General features: G+C 31.3%; 1 protein-coding gene across 1 annotated transcript in view; it reads left to right on the forward strand.

Annotated features, from left to right (window-relative positions):
* The window catches only part of LOC148628468 (prestin-like), an 82,782-nt gene that overhangs the window by 60,728 nt on the left and 5,680 nt on the right, over window positions 1-16,374 (forward strand). Inside the window, exons 6-20 of the mRNA XM_088587956.1 lie at window positions 1,709-1,923; window positions 2,922-3,086; window positions 4,236-4,397; window positions 4,936-5,018; window positions 5,945-6,092; window positions 7,044-7,157; window positions 7,668-7,745; window positions 8,148-8,243; window positions 9,750-9,856; window positions 10,587-10,656; window positions 11,900-12,088; window positions 13,850-14,002; window positions 14,490-14,544; window positions 15,675-15,787; window positions 16,107-16,208. Of these exons, the coding sequence (XP_088444082.1) occupies window positions 1,709-1,923; window positions 2,922-3,086; window positions 4,236-4,397; window positions 4,936-5,018; window positions 5,945-6,092; window positions 7,044-7,157; window positions 7,668-7,745; window positions 8,148-8,243; window positions 9,750-9,856; window positions 10,587-10,656; window positions 11,900-12,088; window positions 13,850-14,002; window positions 14,490-14,544; window positions 15,675-15,787; window positions 16,107-16,208 (1,850 nt within the window). The remainder of the gene's footprint in view (window positions 1-1,708; window positions 1,924-2,921; window positions 3,087-4,235; window positions 4,398-4,935; window positions 5,019-5,944; window positions 6,093-7,043; window positions 7,158-7,667; window positions 7,746-8,147; window positions 8,244-9,749; window positions 9,857-10,586; window positions 10,657-11,899; window positions 12,089-13,849; window positions 14,003-14,489; window positions 14,545-15,674; window positions 15,788-16,106; window positions 16,209-16,374) is intronic.

Raw genomic sequence — 16,374 nt, forward strand, 5'->3', positions numbered from 1 at the left:
AGAACAAAGGGGTCAGATAGCAGATTTTTCCATATATCTCCAAAACCGTTCTGATTGAGTAAAAGTATTCAGCATGATGAGATCTACCTGTGGTCAAATTTTGGTGAAAATCTGTTGACCCATGTTGGAGTTAATGCCCGTTTTGGACGTTTTTTGCTGTTTTTGTTGTTATTACTTTCAAAAATCTTCTTCTCAAAAACTGCTATACAGAATTCATTGAAAGTTAGTATTTTTGTTTTGTAGGGTATCTGTAACAAAATGACCTTTTGGATTTATGATCGGTTAAAAAACATGGCCGCCTTTACTAAAAATAGAACATAGGGGTCGTACTGTAGTTTTTTGCATATATCTCCAAAACCATTAGGTTGGGCCAATATCTTTCTATTGCTGAAATATCCTTATTATAAGGCTTACAAAAGTCTCCAGGGATCAGAGTTGTCAGACGACTCCATGTAAGGGTTATTGCCCTTGAGAGGTGAAAAATGACCTTTTTTTCTACAGTTTTCAACCTATATCTTGAAAACTATGATAGATAGAATTGCTGAAATGATTTTTATTATAAGGCCTACAAAAGTCACCAGGGATCAAAGTTGTCACATGACTCCATCTAAGAGTTATTGCCCTTGACGGCAAAACATTAAGTTTTTTTGCAGTTTTCAGTCAATATCTTGAAAATTATAATAGATAGAATGAAACTTTCAATTGATAAAAGGATCCTAATGTTAAGTCCTACCAAAGTCTTCATGGAGTCAAAATTGAGGGACAATTTCTGGCTAGACTTATTGTCCTTGAAAAGCCAAAATTTAACCAGGTGAGTGATTCAGGCTCCTGGGAGCCTCCTGTCTATTTCTGGTCTGATTTTGAAACTTTGTTTTCATTAGAATCCTTATGGAAATCCCTACCTGTATTTTTATAGGACTGCAAAAAACTTGCAGTAATATAATGGTATTGCCCTATTGTTGTCTATAGATATTTGGTTTTCATTTGATAACTTAAATATTAGTAGGTTGATCTTCATAAAATTTGATCACGAAGTTTTAAACAACAAAAAGATAGTTAGTATTGATTTAGAGATTATTTCCCAGACTTATTTGGAATTAGGGGCCAAAGTGGACCAGAAATAAGCATTTCCTGATGTCTGGACAATAATTTGACTTTAAGTAAATAGGCACTAAATTGTGTCATATTACAAAAGAAAGTCTAGGATTGATTTTAGGAGTTGTAACTTGAGCCAATTATGAAAAGGGGCCATAATGGTGGCAGAAACAATCATTTTCCCTGATTTCTGATTGATAACTTGAGTGAATGTGTATTGATCTTTTTGAATTGTCCCACAAAGTGCCATACCTCCAAAAGGATGGTTTGGATTGATTCTAAAGGAGTTATGAAGTAGAGGCCAAAAAAGGCCATTTTGACTCCGGTAATTTTTTTATCCTGTGTCAAATGCCTAATTGCTATCAAATTTTATGCTGTATCAAGTTTAAATGGTGTGTCCATACTTGCCCTGACTGTTCTGGGTTCAAATTCTGTGGTCATATCAAGCTGCACCATGTGAAGCATATTATTAAAAGTTTGTTGTCCAGATATGTGAATGAGAAAAGTTTCTCTCAATTGAGAGTACATGTGTTCAATTTTCTACTTTAGGGGATGTATCAAGCTGTGCCAAACAAAACACTATTAATAGGTTGAATTTGATGTTTTGGTCCAGGTACCTTTGCAGTGGCTTGTCTTATGGTAGGTACAGCAGTTGACAAGGGAGTGACTAAATTTGGTGGGGTCATTGGTGACTGTAATGATACTGTAGTTACTATTAAAAACATGAACGGAACCAATGTAACCATAGAAACAAACAGTGGAGCATGTATGGATGATGCCAAACTTCAAGTTGCAATGGCTGTTACTCTTATGGTTGGAATTATTCAAGTAGGTTTATACCATGAACTTATTTTTACGGAATTTTTTATACACTTTTTTCATCTCTTCAGAGAGATCAAATAAGTTGGAAACATGTGAGATTGGCAATTTGCTTTTGAATATAATAAGCTAATGGCTATGAATGGACCTATTAGTTTTTTTTTATATCTGAAAAATTCATAGCTTGCAAAAATGATTTTGCATACAGTAAAGTAGAGATTGAAAGCTGAACTGCTTTTAATTATCAATATTAATTTTCCATGTAGTAGGAATGTACATTATCCATATTTCATAATTATGAAAGATTAATTGGTCAGATTTGTTGAGAATAAAGAAACACATATGATGCTCACATTTGTTGTCTTTGTCATTCCAATTTATCATTACTTCTGATAATGCACGATACATATAACTAATTGCAGTAGCCAGTAATTGTCAGTTTTTGAACTTTCATAATTTTAACCAATTAGAAGGCATTATTACAGTAACCTTAAAACATGTTTGAAGCTGTTATTTTGATTCTGTGTTTCATATTTTCATAAAATCATTTTTTTTTAAATTAGCATGCTGTTTGATGCTCATATTATTAGAACTGGTGTCAAAAGTTGATATCAGGAATAGATTTTAATGTTACAATGACGTCATAGGAATTATCAAACAAATTCTGTTTCATTTAACACATGCTTGTTCTGTAGATATCTAAAGATTGAAGAAAAATTTTATCTTAAAGCATTTAATTGTTTTAGGTACTGAAAATTGTTAAGTACAACTTCATTTGTCTCTTTTACATCAACATTTAAAAGAGGATAAAATATTTTGATAGGGTCCATGGTAAAACCTATTAAAATCCTGGATTTTTTTCAATTTTTTGTATTGAATTTTCTTTAAAGCAACTTGCTTTGCAATTCAATAATTTTATTGATAAGTTCCTAGCTGGCACTATATGATGCTAAGCTCAGTCTATACATAAAATGACCTTGCATGATATTCATACTTCTGTTTTGCAGTTGGCCATGGGTGTTGCTCAGTTAGGATTTGTTACCACATACTTGTCTGACCCTTTGGTATCTGGATTCACCACTGGAGCTGCCTGCCATGTCTTTACCAGTCAGATAACTCATGTTTTTGGTGTAAAAACAGATAGATACAGCGGACCACTTAAACTTGTTTATGTAAGTGTGCTGAAAATGTTCAACTGAAGTATAATTTTTAGAGTAAAGAAACCGATAGGTCAAGTGAATTATTGAAACATGAGTTATTGCTTCTGTTCTTATTGTCATTGTTATGGCATGTGTCCTAATGCATTCACATTGATTTAAGTTTCAAACATTTCTCAGAAAGCATTTGATTGATAACTGTGTTTTTTTTTTATTTGAATCAGCACATTTTAATGTAAGATATATTACATTCTTGAATTTATAGTATCATGTTAAAAGTTCAGTGAACATGTATCATATATAATCCTCTTATTATTCATGTTGTATTGGAAATGATGTATGTCAATCAGATTTACATAGTTTTCAATGAAATTTACATGCACAACATGTCAACATGTAATCCATGTATAGACATCCTGTTCTATGTATGGTCATTGACATGAAACATGCTGTATTATTGAATGTTTTCTCTGTTATGTAGTTGTTACCTTATGACTACTAAATGTTTCTTTTAGACAAGGAGACTGTTAATACCATTTTTTGGTAATTTTCTGTATGTTTCATTTGATTTCCTTAAAAATGGGTATTTTCAATACCTGTTATATTATGCCTACATGAGTTTAACAGTATTCAGATTTTCATTGTTTTTATTTATAGACCTTAGAAAGGGATAGAATATCTGTCCAAGAAATTAATTTTTCTATTGAAAGGAACAGGTTGGGGCTTGATTAATGTCTTCTAGTAGCAATGGGCAAAATATTGGTGTTTAATCAAACCAGTAGAAATTGTATGTTTTCCATTGCTTTATTATACATGTTCAAAAGTTAACTTCAAGTACACAAGACTCAATCATCAGTGATAAAGAATCTAAACAACTAAAAGGGCAAGAACCAGGTATTCTTTTTTTTTAGCCTGCTTACTGTGTTTCCGCTTCATGATACAGCTTTCTCAAAAGAAACAGTCATACTTTAGTGTGCAGTGATGATTTATAATACACTTTAATTGAGTACAAAATATACACCTGGTATCCACTCATGAAAAAATCGAATTTCGCACACAATATTTCATGTGCATTTGTAAAGAAAACACATTAAAACAATCAGATGCTGATGCTCATTTATATTCAATTGGTTATAATTTTGCAAAATTCTTTTTTTTTTCCAGACATATCGTGACTTCTTCACTGATCTACCAAATACTAATGCAGTTACATTGATAGCCTCAGTTATTTGTATGGTGTTTATATATGTCATCAAAACGTATGTCAACCAGAACCCTAAAATCAAACCAAGGCTGAAAATGCCTGTTCCTGTAGAACTGATTGTTGTAAGTTTCTTACAGTGAATGAGTATCAGCTCTTTACTAAATTTAATGGTCAAGAAAATCTAACCAATGGGAAATAATTCTATTCTATTTGCACTGACAACACTTAAAAGGCGATAACATTTTATTTAAATGCTTATTTTTAGGGTGTAATTATGTTCTAACTAAATGGAATACTTTTGTACCTGATAAATGTTTTATTTTCTGTTAGTTCATCATTTATAATGGTCCCTAAACTAAATCATGTTTTTGTTTATTGTAATAATTCTTTCTCATATTCTTTTGTTAGCCCTTCTCTTCAGAAAAAGCTGAGTATAATTGATTAAAAGTTGGAACAAAGTAGGTCAACACATGGATATATGTGCATGACTAAATTGAAAATTACAAGATTGTAACTATTTAGCAAAGGCTGAATTTAAATTTTAGAAATTAAATCATTTCAACATGATACTTGGTTTTGAAATTATATTGTTACATTTATGTAACCTAATGCTAGGCACAACTTTTCCTGTCTTAATATCTTTCCATGGTTTTATTTTAGGTGGTTTTAGGTACAGTTATTTCTTATGCTGCTAAGCTGCAACCAACCTTTGGTGTGACTCAAGTTGGAGATATACCAGTAGGGTAAGCATATACTATCTCAGTCTCAAAAGGAAAAAGTTTGTCTGAATGTTCTTTCTCTTATTAGTCCCCTATGGGTAACTTCAGATTTATACTCCTTCCATCAGTCAGTAAATTTGTCCGGCAAATCTGTTTTCCACACTTTTTTCATCATGCTTGGTGATATACAATTGATATTCAGTATATTGCATTACCATGACAAGTTACAGAATAAGTTTGAATTTTGTTCCAGTCTTTTGTTTTTATGAGTTTTATAAGTTCTTGGATTTTATAACCTACTGAAGACCCAGTTTTCTGCACTTTTCCTTTAAAACAAATTATGCATGAAGTTTGCATTCTGTTTCTCTTCAACAGATTTTTGTTCCAGTAGGGGACTTGGTATTGCCATGCAATACTCTCAGAATGATTGTTTGTTTATATCTACTCCTTTTCTAGTTTGGACACCATTAGAGTTTTTTGGATAAAGAATTTGTTTTTTAAACTGGATACTTTTAATTGTGTTATTGCTGTGCTGTATTTATACTTTTGTCAACTCATAACTGACACAATATTTTGAATGATGGTAGTTTGTGTTTTTGTTTTTCTTTCAATACAAAATAATATAATTGCAGACATGGTTTTTAAAATTGGAAATGTGATATTTTTCAGATTTTTCTTGTAAATCAAGACATTATTTTATTAGGCAAATTAAATAAAAGGAATAAGTAAATTTGGAAGAAAATTCTGGTATACAATGAAAAAAGAACTGTTACATTGATTATAAGATTTTCCATTGAAATTGGGAAAAAAATCATGTCAGTTAATATATTGTTCCATTTATGTGATACAATTTGTTCTTCATCTTTATGGTAATCCCAGCATTGTTTTGTTTTACCATTTTGCCTATGGTATTAAAACTTTTTGTGAAAGATTACTTGTATTAATTACAGAATGCCGATACCTAAAGCACCAAACTTTAGCCTGTTGCCTGATGTTATTGCTGATGCCTTTGCTATCAGCATTGTTGTGTTTGCCATATCTGTTTCAATGGGCAAAATTTTAGCAAAGAAATATGACTATGAAATTAATTCTAACCAGGTTTGTAACAACTTTTGTTAATCTATATAACAATAAAAGAACAATGTATGTATCAGGTCTTAAAAAATGGATTTAAAATGCCATTATTTGATTTCTCTGAAAGTTTCTTTAAGAAACAACTTCCCAAGGAAAAGCTGTGGATATAAATGGATATATAATCGTAATCTGAGTCAAAGCCCATATGATGCTCATGGATGTCCTTAATTCATGTGGATGAAATTCAATATCACAGATGCACAGTAGTACAATGTCACCAAAAAATGTACTTACCAGCAGAGTTCATTTCTTTAATCAAAACCAATGCTGAAGATTTCAAAATAATTTTATTTGAGAGGGTCTCTTCTAAAAGAGAATGTTCACTTTTCAAATTAGTTGGCATTTAATTTGTTGATCATTGACATAATTTTCTTTGTTTGTGTAATTCATAACATGCACTCGAGTAGAAAAATAATTGTATTGTTGTATGATTAAAATTTGATAGATACTTACTGAATAAGGTTAACAAAAGATTACTGAACACTAATCTGATCTATGATCAAGTCAATAAACTTGTTAATTCCAGTATTCTAATATAAAGCCCACTTACATTGTATGTGATAAATGAGACTTTGTTGGTTAGTGCCTGTGTTTGCATTCAGTGCCCTGACAGATATTACAGAGGACCAACATACTTCAGTATACAATTTATTTCTACTAGTTTTGTCAGCCAAAAACAGTGAAAATAATGTACCACGAACTATGCCTGTTATTATGAGATACATGTTACAGAGAATTAAATGAATTCAATTGACAACATGAAATGCAAAAATAAGTTGATTTCTAGGGCCTAAAAAGACATAGTCATGTAATTTAATTGATGAATACTTTTTAAATTCTTTTTTTTCTTTTTTATTATCAATGGGTTTAGATAAGTTATCTAGAAACAAATCATTGAGTTTTTATTTATTACAGGAATTGATAGCCTATGCAGCATGTAATATAGTCAGTTCATTTTTCTCATCGTTTGTGTCATCTGCATCACTTTCCAGAAGTTTAGTCCAGGATAATGTTGGTGGAAGAACACAGGTTTGTTATTACAATTTATTGATATCAATTATCAAGTGGGTTTAGGTTGTATTCTAGACTAGTTACTTTTTCCAGGATTTTTAAATGATAAGGCAAATTTCAATCTATTGATATGGTCTGATGCTTGGAATCTTTTCTGATTTTTGGGTTGTAGTTTTTGGAAGTATTCTCTTTGGTCATCTTAACAATAAGTTGATCCAGGAATATGTTTAATACAAATGGTGTTCCTGAACCTGGAAATGCTAATAATGTATATGTTTAAATTGCTTTGCAGTAAAGTAAAAGAAAGTTCTATAATTATAAATTTTTAATTATTATAGGAAAGCATTTTCAGTTTTAATATTGTATATTTTTATACATCTGAAAAATATTAAGTCATTATAGTAGATCATATTGGAACAATTTTGATGTAGGCAAAAAAAATACTGAAGCATCAGCAATGTGATGATTCAAATACATCTAAATCCCAAAACATGGCCTAAACACATGAAACATCTGTTTTTTTTTCAGGTTGTTGGATTAGTTTCCAGTGCTCTGTTACTGTTGGTTCTTTTGTTGTTAGGTCCTTATTTCAAAACATTACCAAAGGTAAGATCTATCAGTTCCTTGGGTATAATCTCTTTAAATATTTTTGTGAAGCAAGTTCTAAGTTTTAGATACAAAAGAAAAAAAATTACACCTTTGTACTTTTAAAGCCTGTTGCTGTAATACTGTCATGATATTAACTTTCTTAAACTTCTATTCTAAAAAGGCTTTGACTTTCAGAAAACCAACTTTTGTCTTCACATTTGCGTAATGGTGGAAGCTGACTGACAATTTTAAGTTGTGTGAAATGTTCCTAAATTTCTACAGGGGTTTTTATTTTGAGTTATTACGTTTGTGATCTTTGTTGTACTTCATTTTCAGGAATGGTTTTCTCATGTATTTATATTGATATGTTCATGATATCAATATGTATAACACTATAAAATTTATTTTATCTATTTTCAGTGTGTTTTAGCTTCCATTATCATAGTAGCTCTACAGGGAATGTTCAGGCAGTTCTTTGAACTTAATAAATTATGGAAATTGTCTAAAATTGATTTTGTAAGTAGATGGATTAATTTTTATGGGAAATAAAAATTTACACCATGAAAAAGTAAAGTTAAGCTATGACTGATGTAAGACAACATGATTAAAAATGAAAGCATAAAAATATGTAAGAATCTGGCACTGACAGGTCTATGACCAGCTCTACTACACCTGTTATACTCATTGTGACCAGCACTGCCACACCAGTTATACTCTAATTTCATTGTGACCAGCGCTGCCACACCAGTTATACTCTAATTTCATTGTGACCAGCTCTACGACACCTGTTATACTCTAATTTCATTGTGACCAGCTCTATACACCTGTTATACTCTAATTTCATTGTGACCAGCTCTACTACACCTGTTATACTCTTAATTTCATTGTGACCAGCTCTTGTACACGTGCTATATTCTAATTTCACAGTGACCAGCTATTACACACCTGCTATACTCAAAGTTCACAGTGACCAGCTCTTGTACACGTGCTATATGCTAATATCACCATGACCAGCTCTTGTACACCTGCTATACTCTAATTTCACCGTGATCAGCTCTTGCGCACCTGCTATACTCTAATTTCACCATGACCAGCTCTTGCACACCTGCTATACTCTAATTTCACCATGACCATCTCTACTACAGCTGATATACTCTTAATTTGACTGTGACAAGCTTTGCTATACCTGCTGTACACTGATTTCACTGTGACTATGTCAAAGCAAAGCATTCCATAGAATCCCAAGTTGGAGCTGAGACTCTATTCTGTAATTTTGTTGCAGTGCATGACCTCAGGGCCTAATTTAGAAGGAAAAATTAGCAAAAACTTCTCGTTGTTTGTGCTTACTTCTCCCATTTGTCTTTGAGAGGGAGAAGTTTTTTTTATAGATTACAAAGACAAAAATGTCAATATTGTTATTTCCAAACAGAATTTACTAGAACCTCTCCTTGTCGTCGATGTCTAGATTAGGCCCTGGGCTTACCATTTCTGGAAGCAGATCATTTCTCAGGACTGGTAAAAAATGTTTCCAGATAGTACTTAATTTTTATTTTGAGAAAATTCTTATCAGGCTTTACTTCTGGGATTTGTATTTGTATTTTAATTGTTAAAGCTGCATAAAATATGAAACATTAATTCATACAGATAAATACTGACTTGTGTATACTCAAGTCATATATACAAAATATTTGCAGACAATGTCATGATGCAAAATCCCTGCTCTTTTGAAATGAATTGCAGGAGATCTGCCAAGAGGAGCCAGAAGGTTAACAAGTATGTAGGTAGTTAATTGGACCATTAACAAGGAGATTTAAACTTTCTATCATTTCATAGGTATTTTACCTTAAGTTTGATAGAAAGTTTAAATCTCTTTGTCAATTGTTCAGATAACTTCCTAAAGAAGTTCATAGGTGAAGTTTATTTTATCAAGGAAAGACCAAATCTTTTTCCTTGAAGTTAACTGTATTACTCACTGTAATTAGTAAATGAGTTGTCTACATTGTTTATTGTTTTTTTTTTCAGTTTATATGGATCGTTACATTCATAGCCACAGTATTATTAGATGTAGATCTTGGACTTCTAGTTGGTGTTGTCATTGGCATTCTTACCATTGTATATAGAGTTCAAAGGTAAGTTAAAGACTCAATAGTTTCAATATTTCATAATTAATGTACTGAAAATACAGAAGATAAAATGAATCTTCAGAATAATAACATCATTCTGAAGTTTCATTTTCAACTGTTTTTATGACAGAATACAAAAATATGAAGAAAATGTTCAATTAAGTACATCTTCATCTAAATATCGGGCAAAATGTGTATAAGGTGTGACAGATGAAGAAAAAAACAAAGATTTTATTGCATTAACGAAGTGTTTATACATGATAACCTCCAGAAATAGCCATCAAAGTGTTTTAAAGTTTTTGCTTTTTTAAGATAATGATAGATCAAATTTAGTTGAAATGCTCAATGAAAAAAATGGTGGGAAAATTTTGCCACACTTTTACGCAGTAAAAAATATCTAAATCACAGATGCTTCAGTATAAATTCAAATGGCTTTTTAGTTGTTTTATAGATGTATTGAATATATTTGAGGCAGAAAAGACCAAATTGAGAATTATGATATGTCACCCGTTGCCTGATTCTTACACAGAATGGTACTTAAGTATTAACAAAAGCCATAAAAATTATGACTAATTCAGTAATTCACCATTGTGAAATATAAAATGTCAAATGTAATAATAGAGTACATCAACCAATGCATTTAGTTTAAAAATGTAATCTACACTCATCCTCGTTTATATAAAAGTAACAGTACAAACTCAATGATTGAATGGTAAATATTTGTATTTATTTTCAGGCCCTATGCATGTGTTTTGGGTCAGATTTCTGAAACAGACATATACAGAGATGTTTCAGTACATAAAGATGTAAGTTTACACAAATTTTTTCTCATATGTTCAGCTGAGGTTGAGATCCAGGTTGAAATTGATTGAACTATTTTTGGTCAGGGTTTTAAAAAACATAATATTTAACCCTCTAACTGCAAAACTTCGAGGTGTAATGCATCTTCATACAAGAAGCATTTGTGGTGTTAAGTATTTTGAAACAATTATTTTTTTTGTGAAGAAATTTGCAAACAAATCTATAAATATGTATAAATACAGTACAAGCTTCAGCTGTTTTATATGTTAAATGATTACAAACAATATGTATAAATACAATACAAGCTTCAGCTGTTTTATATGTTAAATGATTACAAACAATATGTATAAATACAATACAAGCTTCAGCTGTTTTATATGTTAAATGATTACAAACAATGTGTATAAATACAGTACAAGCTTCAGCTCTTTTATATGTTAAATGATTACAAACAATGTGTATAAATACAATACAAGCTTCAGCTCTTTTATATGTTAAATGATTACAAACAATGTGTATAAATACAATACAAGCTTCAGCTCTTTTATATGTTAAATGATTACAAACAATGTGTATAAATATAGTACAAGCTTTAGCTCTTTTTTATGTTAAACACAGGAATTGATAATTTGACATTTTGGGATTATTTTTGTTGATATTCAGTTGAAACACAGGATTACATAGGTGGATTTATTGAGAATGTATAATGACAAAAAGCCTCGACAATTAATGACTAAATTACACTGCAGGAACCATTTAGGTTTAAAGAATAAGTGAATTTTATATTGATCTTCTGTAGATTTATTTTGAACTTTGTTCTTTACACTTATGCAGTGAACAAAATATAATTTTATAATATTTTCCTTGCAAAAATCTTAATATTCTAATAAGCTATATATAACTAAATACATTTTGGTAATTTTATAAGAACTTTTTATTTATGAAAAATGAAATGTTATTTGATATTTGATTTATTTCCAAAATTACCAAGGGAAATAAATTACACTGAATACTTGAACCTTGTTAAAGGAGTTTTGGGTGGTCTAAGGTCTTTTTCAATTGCAATGTATTTGAACATTTTGCTATATGAAGCAGGGTCTCATTTCAGTAACTTTAAAATCATCTAAAAAAGCAAATTGTATGCATTTGATTCTCATCAGTTCTGCTTTTTGTTAATGTATGAACTTTTTGAGCTAAAATCACAAAAAACTTCTGAATTTAAGATCAATAACTTACTGTTTTTTACAGGCAAGAGAAATTCCAGGCATAAAAATATTCCGATTTGAGAATGCTATATTTTTTGTCAGTGTAGAACATTTCCGAAATACATTGTATAAACTCAGTGTAAATCCACGCCACTTGAAAAAAGATATACATAAAGCTAAAATGAAGGCAGCTGATCTAAGAGAAAACAAAGAAATGGAATTCAGAATACAGGTGAGATCCCAAAAAAATATGAATGATTTATATGTTAATACACTCTGTCAACCAATATAACATTGACTGTATGATCTTTTTGAATTTGAAAGATCTTCTGGAGACCTTCAATTCAAGATTATTATCAGAATATAATAGCATTAAAACCTATGATTTTTCAAGACAGTATACTTCTATTCCCATACTCAGTTAAAGTACTGACTTAAAAACATACATTGTTGTTTCTCCAAAAAAGATGGTACACCTAGATACAAATATTTAGTTCTAGGTAGTTTTTCCTCATACTTTGTAAAAAAGTAGTTCCAAATCGCATTCCAAATACACAGAAGTTTTTTTTCAAAATGCTGGAATTTTTTATCAACAACATTTTGTCCAGTGTGGTGGACACATTTTTTCAACAAACAGTTGGCATTTTAGTGGAAACAAATTGTGCTCCTCTACTTGCTGACTAGTTCCTTCACTCTTATGAGGCTGACTTTAGACTTTCCAAAAGAAAGAATATCCTTTAGCTATTCCTTTAATCTCAGTATCTGCTATATAGATGACGTTTTATCTTTAAACAATCCTCGTTTTGTGGATTTGATACATCACATCTACCCCAAAGAACTTGAGATAAAGGATATAACAGACACTGTGAAGTCAGCCTCATATCTTGACCTACACTTAAGAGATCGATGGCAAAGGAAAACTATTGACCAAACTTTACAACAAGCTTGATGACTTTTCATTCAGGATTGTCAACTTTCCTTTCATCTGTGGCAACATCCCTTCAGCACCTGCGTCTGGAGTTTACATACCACAACTCGAACATTATGCCAGAGCTTGTCATAACTATGCAGACTTTTTGTATCACGCTAGACTTATTACAATTAGGCTTCTAGAACAGAGTTACATTGCTACAAGATTGAAGTCATCACTACAGAAGTTTTATGGTTGTCATCATGAACTTGTGGATTGTTACAGTGTATCCATCTGCACCATGAAAATTGATTTGTTCAACGTGCCTCTTTCGTCTACCCTGGACTTGACTTTTTATGAGCAACTCAGTGGTTGTTTTTAGAAAAGCAGAGGATGCTTACACTACAGGTGCACCTGGTGCATGCTCCCAGTTTTTAGTGGAGTCCAAGTTGCTCATTTACTTTTGTTATTTTGTATGTATTATATTAGTTACTTTACGTTCTTTGATGTGATTGTCTGTTTTCCATGTCTGGTCTGTGTCCCAGAATTACATTCTTTTGATTTCCATTAGAATCTTGGTTCCCTTGGTTACCCTTTGACATTTTTTTTACTTTTTATATCATTTTTTTCCCTTTCAAGCATTGATCAGAGGAAATGATCAAAGGGAAATAATCCTGTGTTTATAGCTGATCTGTCCTTTTTATTTTATTTTTATTTTTTTGTCATTAACTGTTAAAGGTAAGCATGCAGCAATAGACAAATAACAACATTTTACAGAAATACACTATTAATTGCTTATTTATAAGTGTCTTGGTCCAACTATATTCTCCATCTGTCTGTGTAGGCTAGAAATAGCTAATTTAGTGTTAATTTTCTAATTTCTAGAAAACCTCATTAAATTACCCCTGACTTTAACCATGCCAGATCCAAATATTATCTGAAACCTGCATGTAAAATTTATTTTTATCTTATTTTGGCCATAGGTTCACTGTCTAACAAAATTAACCTAATTTCAAATGGAGTATGGTACACAGAGTGACAGAAAATAGTCAATTCTGTAACAAATTCTTTTTTCATTTGTAGAATTCCAATTCAGATGGTGGCAGTATGGAGTTAACACCAGTAGATCTACCTGATGTTGGTGTAACCATTCCACAAGCTCCTTTTCAAGTCATTATATTGGACTGTTCCACCTGGAGTTTTATTGACTCAATGGGGGTAAAAGCCTTAACTTCAGTAAGTACTGTTGTGAAAAGTTATATCACAGCAGATTGGTTGCCTTAATATAGTAGAGAAGGAATTATCTTCGTCTTATAATTCAGTGTGTTCTCTGTGCTGTCCCTATTGTTTTAGCTGCTTAATTTAAAACAAGTCTTAATTTTTGTATTTATATTACTGTGAATTCAGAAATAAGTGTAATGAGCTTCCATTACTGCTATCAGTCCTTTTGATTTTTATTATACATGTATCAGATTAAAGCCTACTTTACTTTACTAAAAGGTGATCTTTATTGACAAGTTTTGGTTATTTTGGTGTTTTAAAGCAAGGAAGAAGCTAAATTTTATGCCTTTGAATTTATGGGAAAAATGTTTAAAATGTTTAAAATATTTCTAGTATGATCTTGTATTTTACATATCTCAGAATATTTTCATATGGATTTGTTTATGTTTCACAACAAATGTATAAAATGTGCATATGTTTAACATCTAATTCTCTTTTGTAGATTGTGAAGGAATATAGAGATGTTGAAATAGAAATTTATTTAGCATTTTGTAAAGGTAAGTCATAATTTAAGCTTTTTTATGTAGAAATAATCTTCTTTCAAAGAAATGTTCAGTTTTCATATGTCAGCAAAAATTTGTGGACATATATTAGTAGTATTGTCATCATTTTGAAGTCTGTGTTATAATTGTCTATAAAATTTTATAACAAGGTTCCTAACCCCAAAATAAAGGTTGGTATTGATTTGTGAGGGTTATGGCCTCAACCATTTTAGAATTGGGTGTCAAAAAAAGGGCCTAAAAGAAGCATTTCATAGAATAAGCCTGGAAATGTGTGATATTTTTCCACAATATTCTACACCACAATGGTCAGACTTGGATTGATTTTTGGGGTGAAGACTTGAATTTTTCAGGAATTCAAGTTAACAACATGAATTTTTCTGATGTCCAGACAATAACTTGACCAATAGTGAATAAATCTCTTAAATTCTATTACATGGTGCCATAACACCAAATGAAGACAGGGGTTAATTTTGGGGGTTAAGAATTTGAACTTAATCAAATGAGGAGCCAAAGAAGGGCCCGAAACAAGCATTTTCCTTATGTCCATATAATTACTTGAGTAAAAGTGAATGGATCTACAAGGTGCCATACCACAAAAGAAAGACTGAGATTGATTTTTTGGGGGTTGAGCCTTGAGCCAAGTAAGAATAAGGGACCACAAAGGGGCCAAGAACAAGTATCTTTTTCCTGATTTCTGGACGATAACGGTTGAAAGGGAATGACTCGGTTTAAAAATTGTACCACAAGGTGCCATATCCCCACAGAGATTTTGCAGGTTTTGACTGGAACCATTTAGGAATAAGGGCCAAAAAGTGAGCACTTCAGTTCTGGTCAAATTTTTATCCTGTGTCAAATGTTTATTAATAGTAATCAAAATTCAAGGCTTTGTCAAGTTTGAATTGTATGTTCATACTTGCCCCAGCTGTTCAGGGTTAGATGGATGTGGTTGTATCAAGTTGCCTCCTGTGAAGCATTTTATTAGTTTTGTCTAAAATGTTTGGATGCCCTATTATAAAACAAAATAGTTGATGGTTTGGGAGTTTTTCAGTCTAAAGGTTTGAACCTAGGACAAACTGCAAATTTATGATGTAAATTTTGTCTCATTCTATCATATTTTGTTACAGCTGGAGTTAGAGAAATGTTTGAAAAGACTGGATTCTTTGATATGTTAGACAGAGAAAAATTGTTCCCAACCATCCATGATGCTGTTTTACATGCTGTACAGAAGATGAAAAAGGTGGGAGAAATAACATAAAAATACATAACATTTCTGGGGCAATATATAATTGTATTGTATGTAGTAACAATGACACAATGACAGTAACTGAAAGAAGCAGTTCAATTTCCTTTTGTTTTTGTGTAAAGACATGTAATGTGAACATTAAATAAACATGAATATTTTCTTTGTAAAGCATAATACATGTAATTCAAACTGATGAACAAATGCTACTTTATAACTGTGCGAAAATAGATTAATTACCAAAACCATGAAAATAAGACAGCATGAATATTTCTTGGTTTTCAGTAAAGATGAAATAGTTTTCTATTATTTACAGGAAGATCCAAGAATAGAGACACCAGAGGATGGAGGTCCTACCCAGAATGTAACAGAGGGTGCTGATGGATCCAGTACTGATGATGGCTTGAGTACCCAAATGGTAAGATAAAAGATATGTACCAACCAATAGTCAGATAAGACGTGTATCATCCAAAGTCATCAAATATTTAGGAATTAGGGACCAAAATCACCCACTTTGAATCTGGTAAAATTCTTATCCTGTGTCAAATTACATTCATAATTCCAAGCTGTATCATACATGAGTG

Source organism: Perna viridis, chromosome 1, assembly GCF_037379345.1.
Source record: "Perna viridis isolate PV_CMFRI_1.1 ecotype Kerala chromosome 1, ASM3737934v1, whole genome shotgun sequence".
Classification (NCBI taxonomy): domain Eukaryota; kingdom Metazoa; phylum Mollusca; class Bivalvia; order Mytilida; family Mytilidae; genus Perna; species Perna viridis.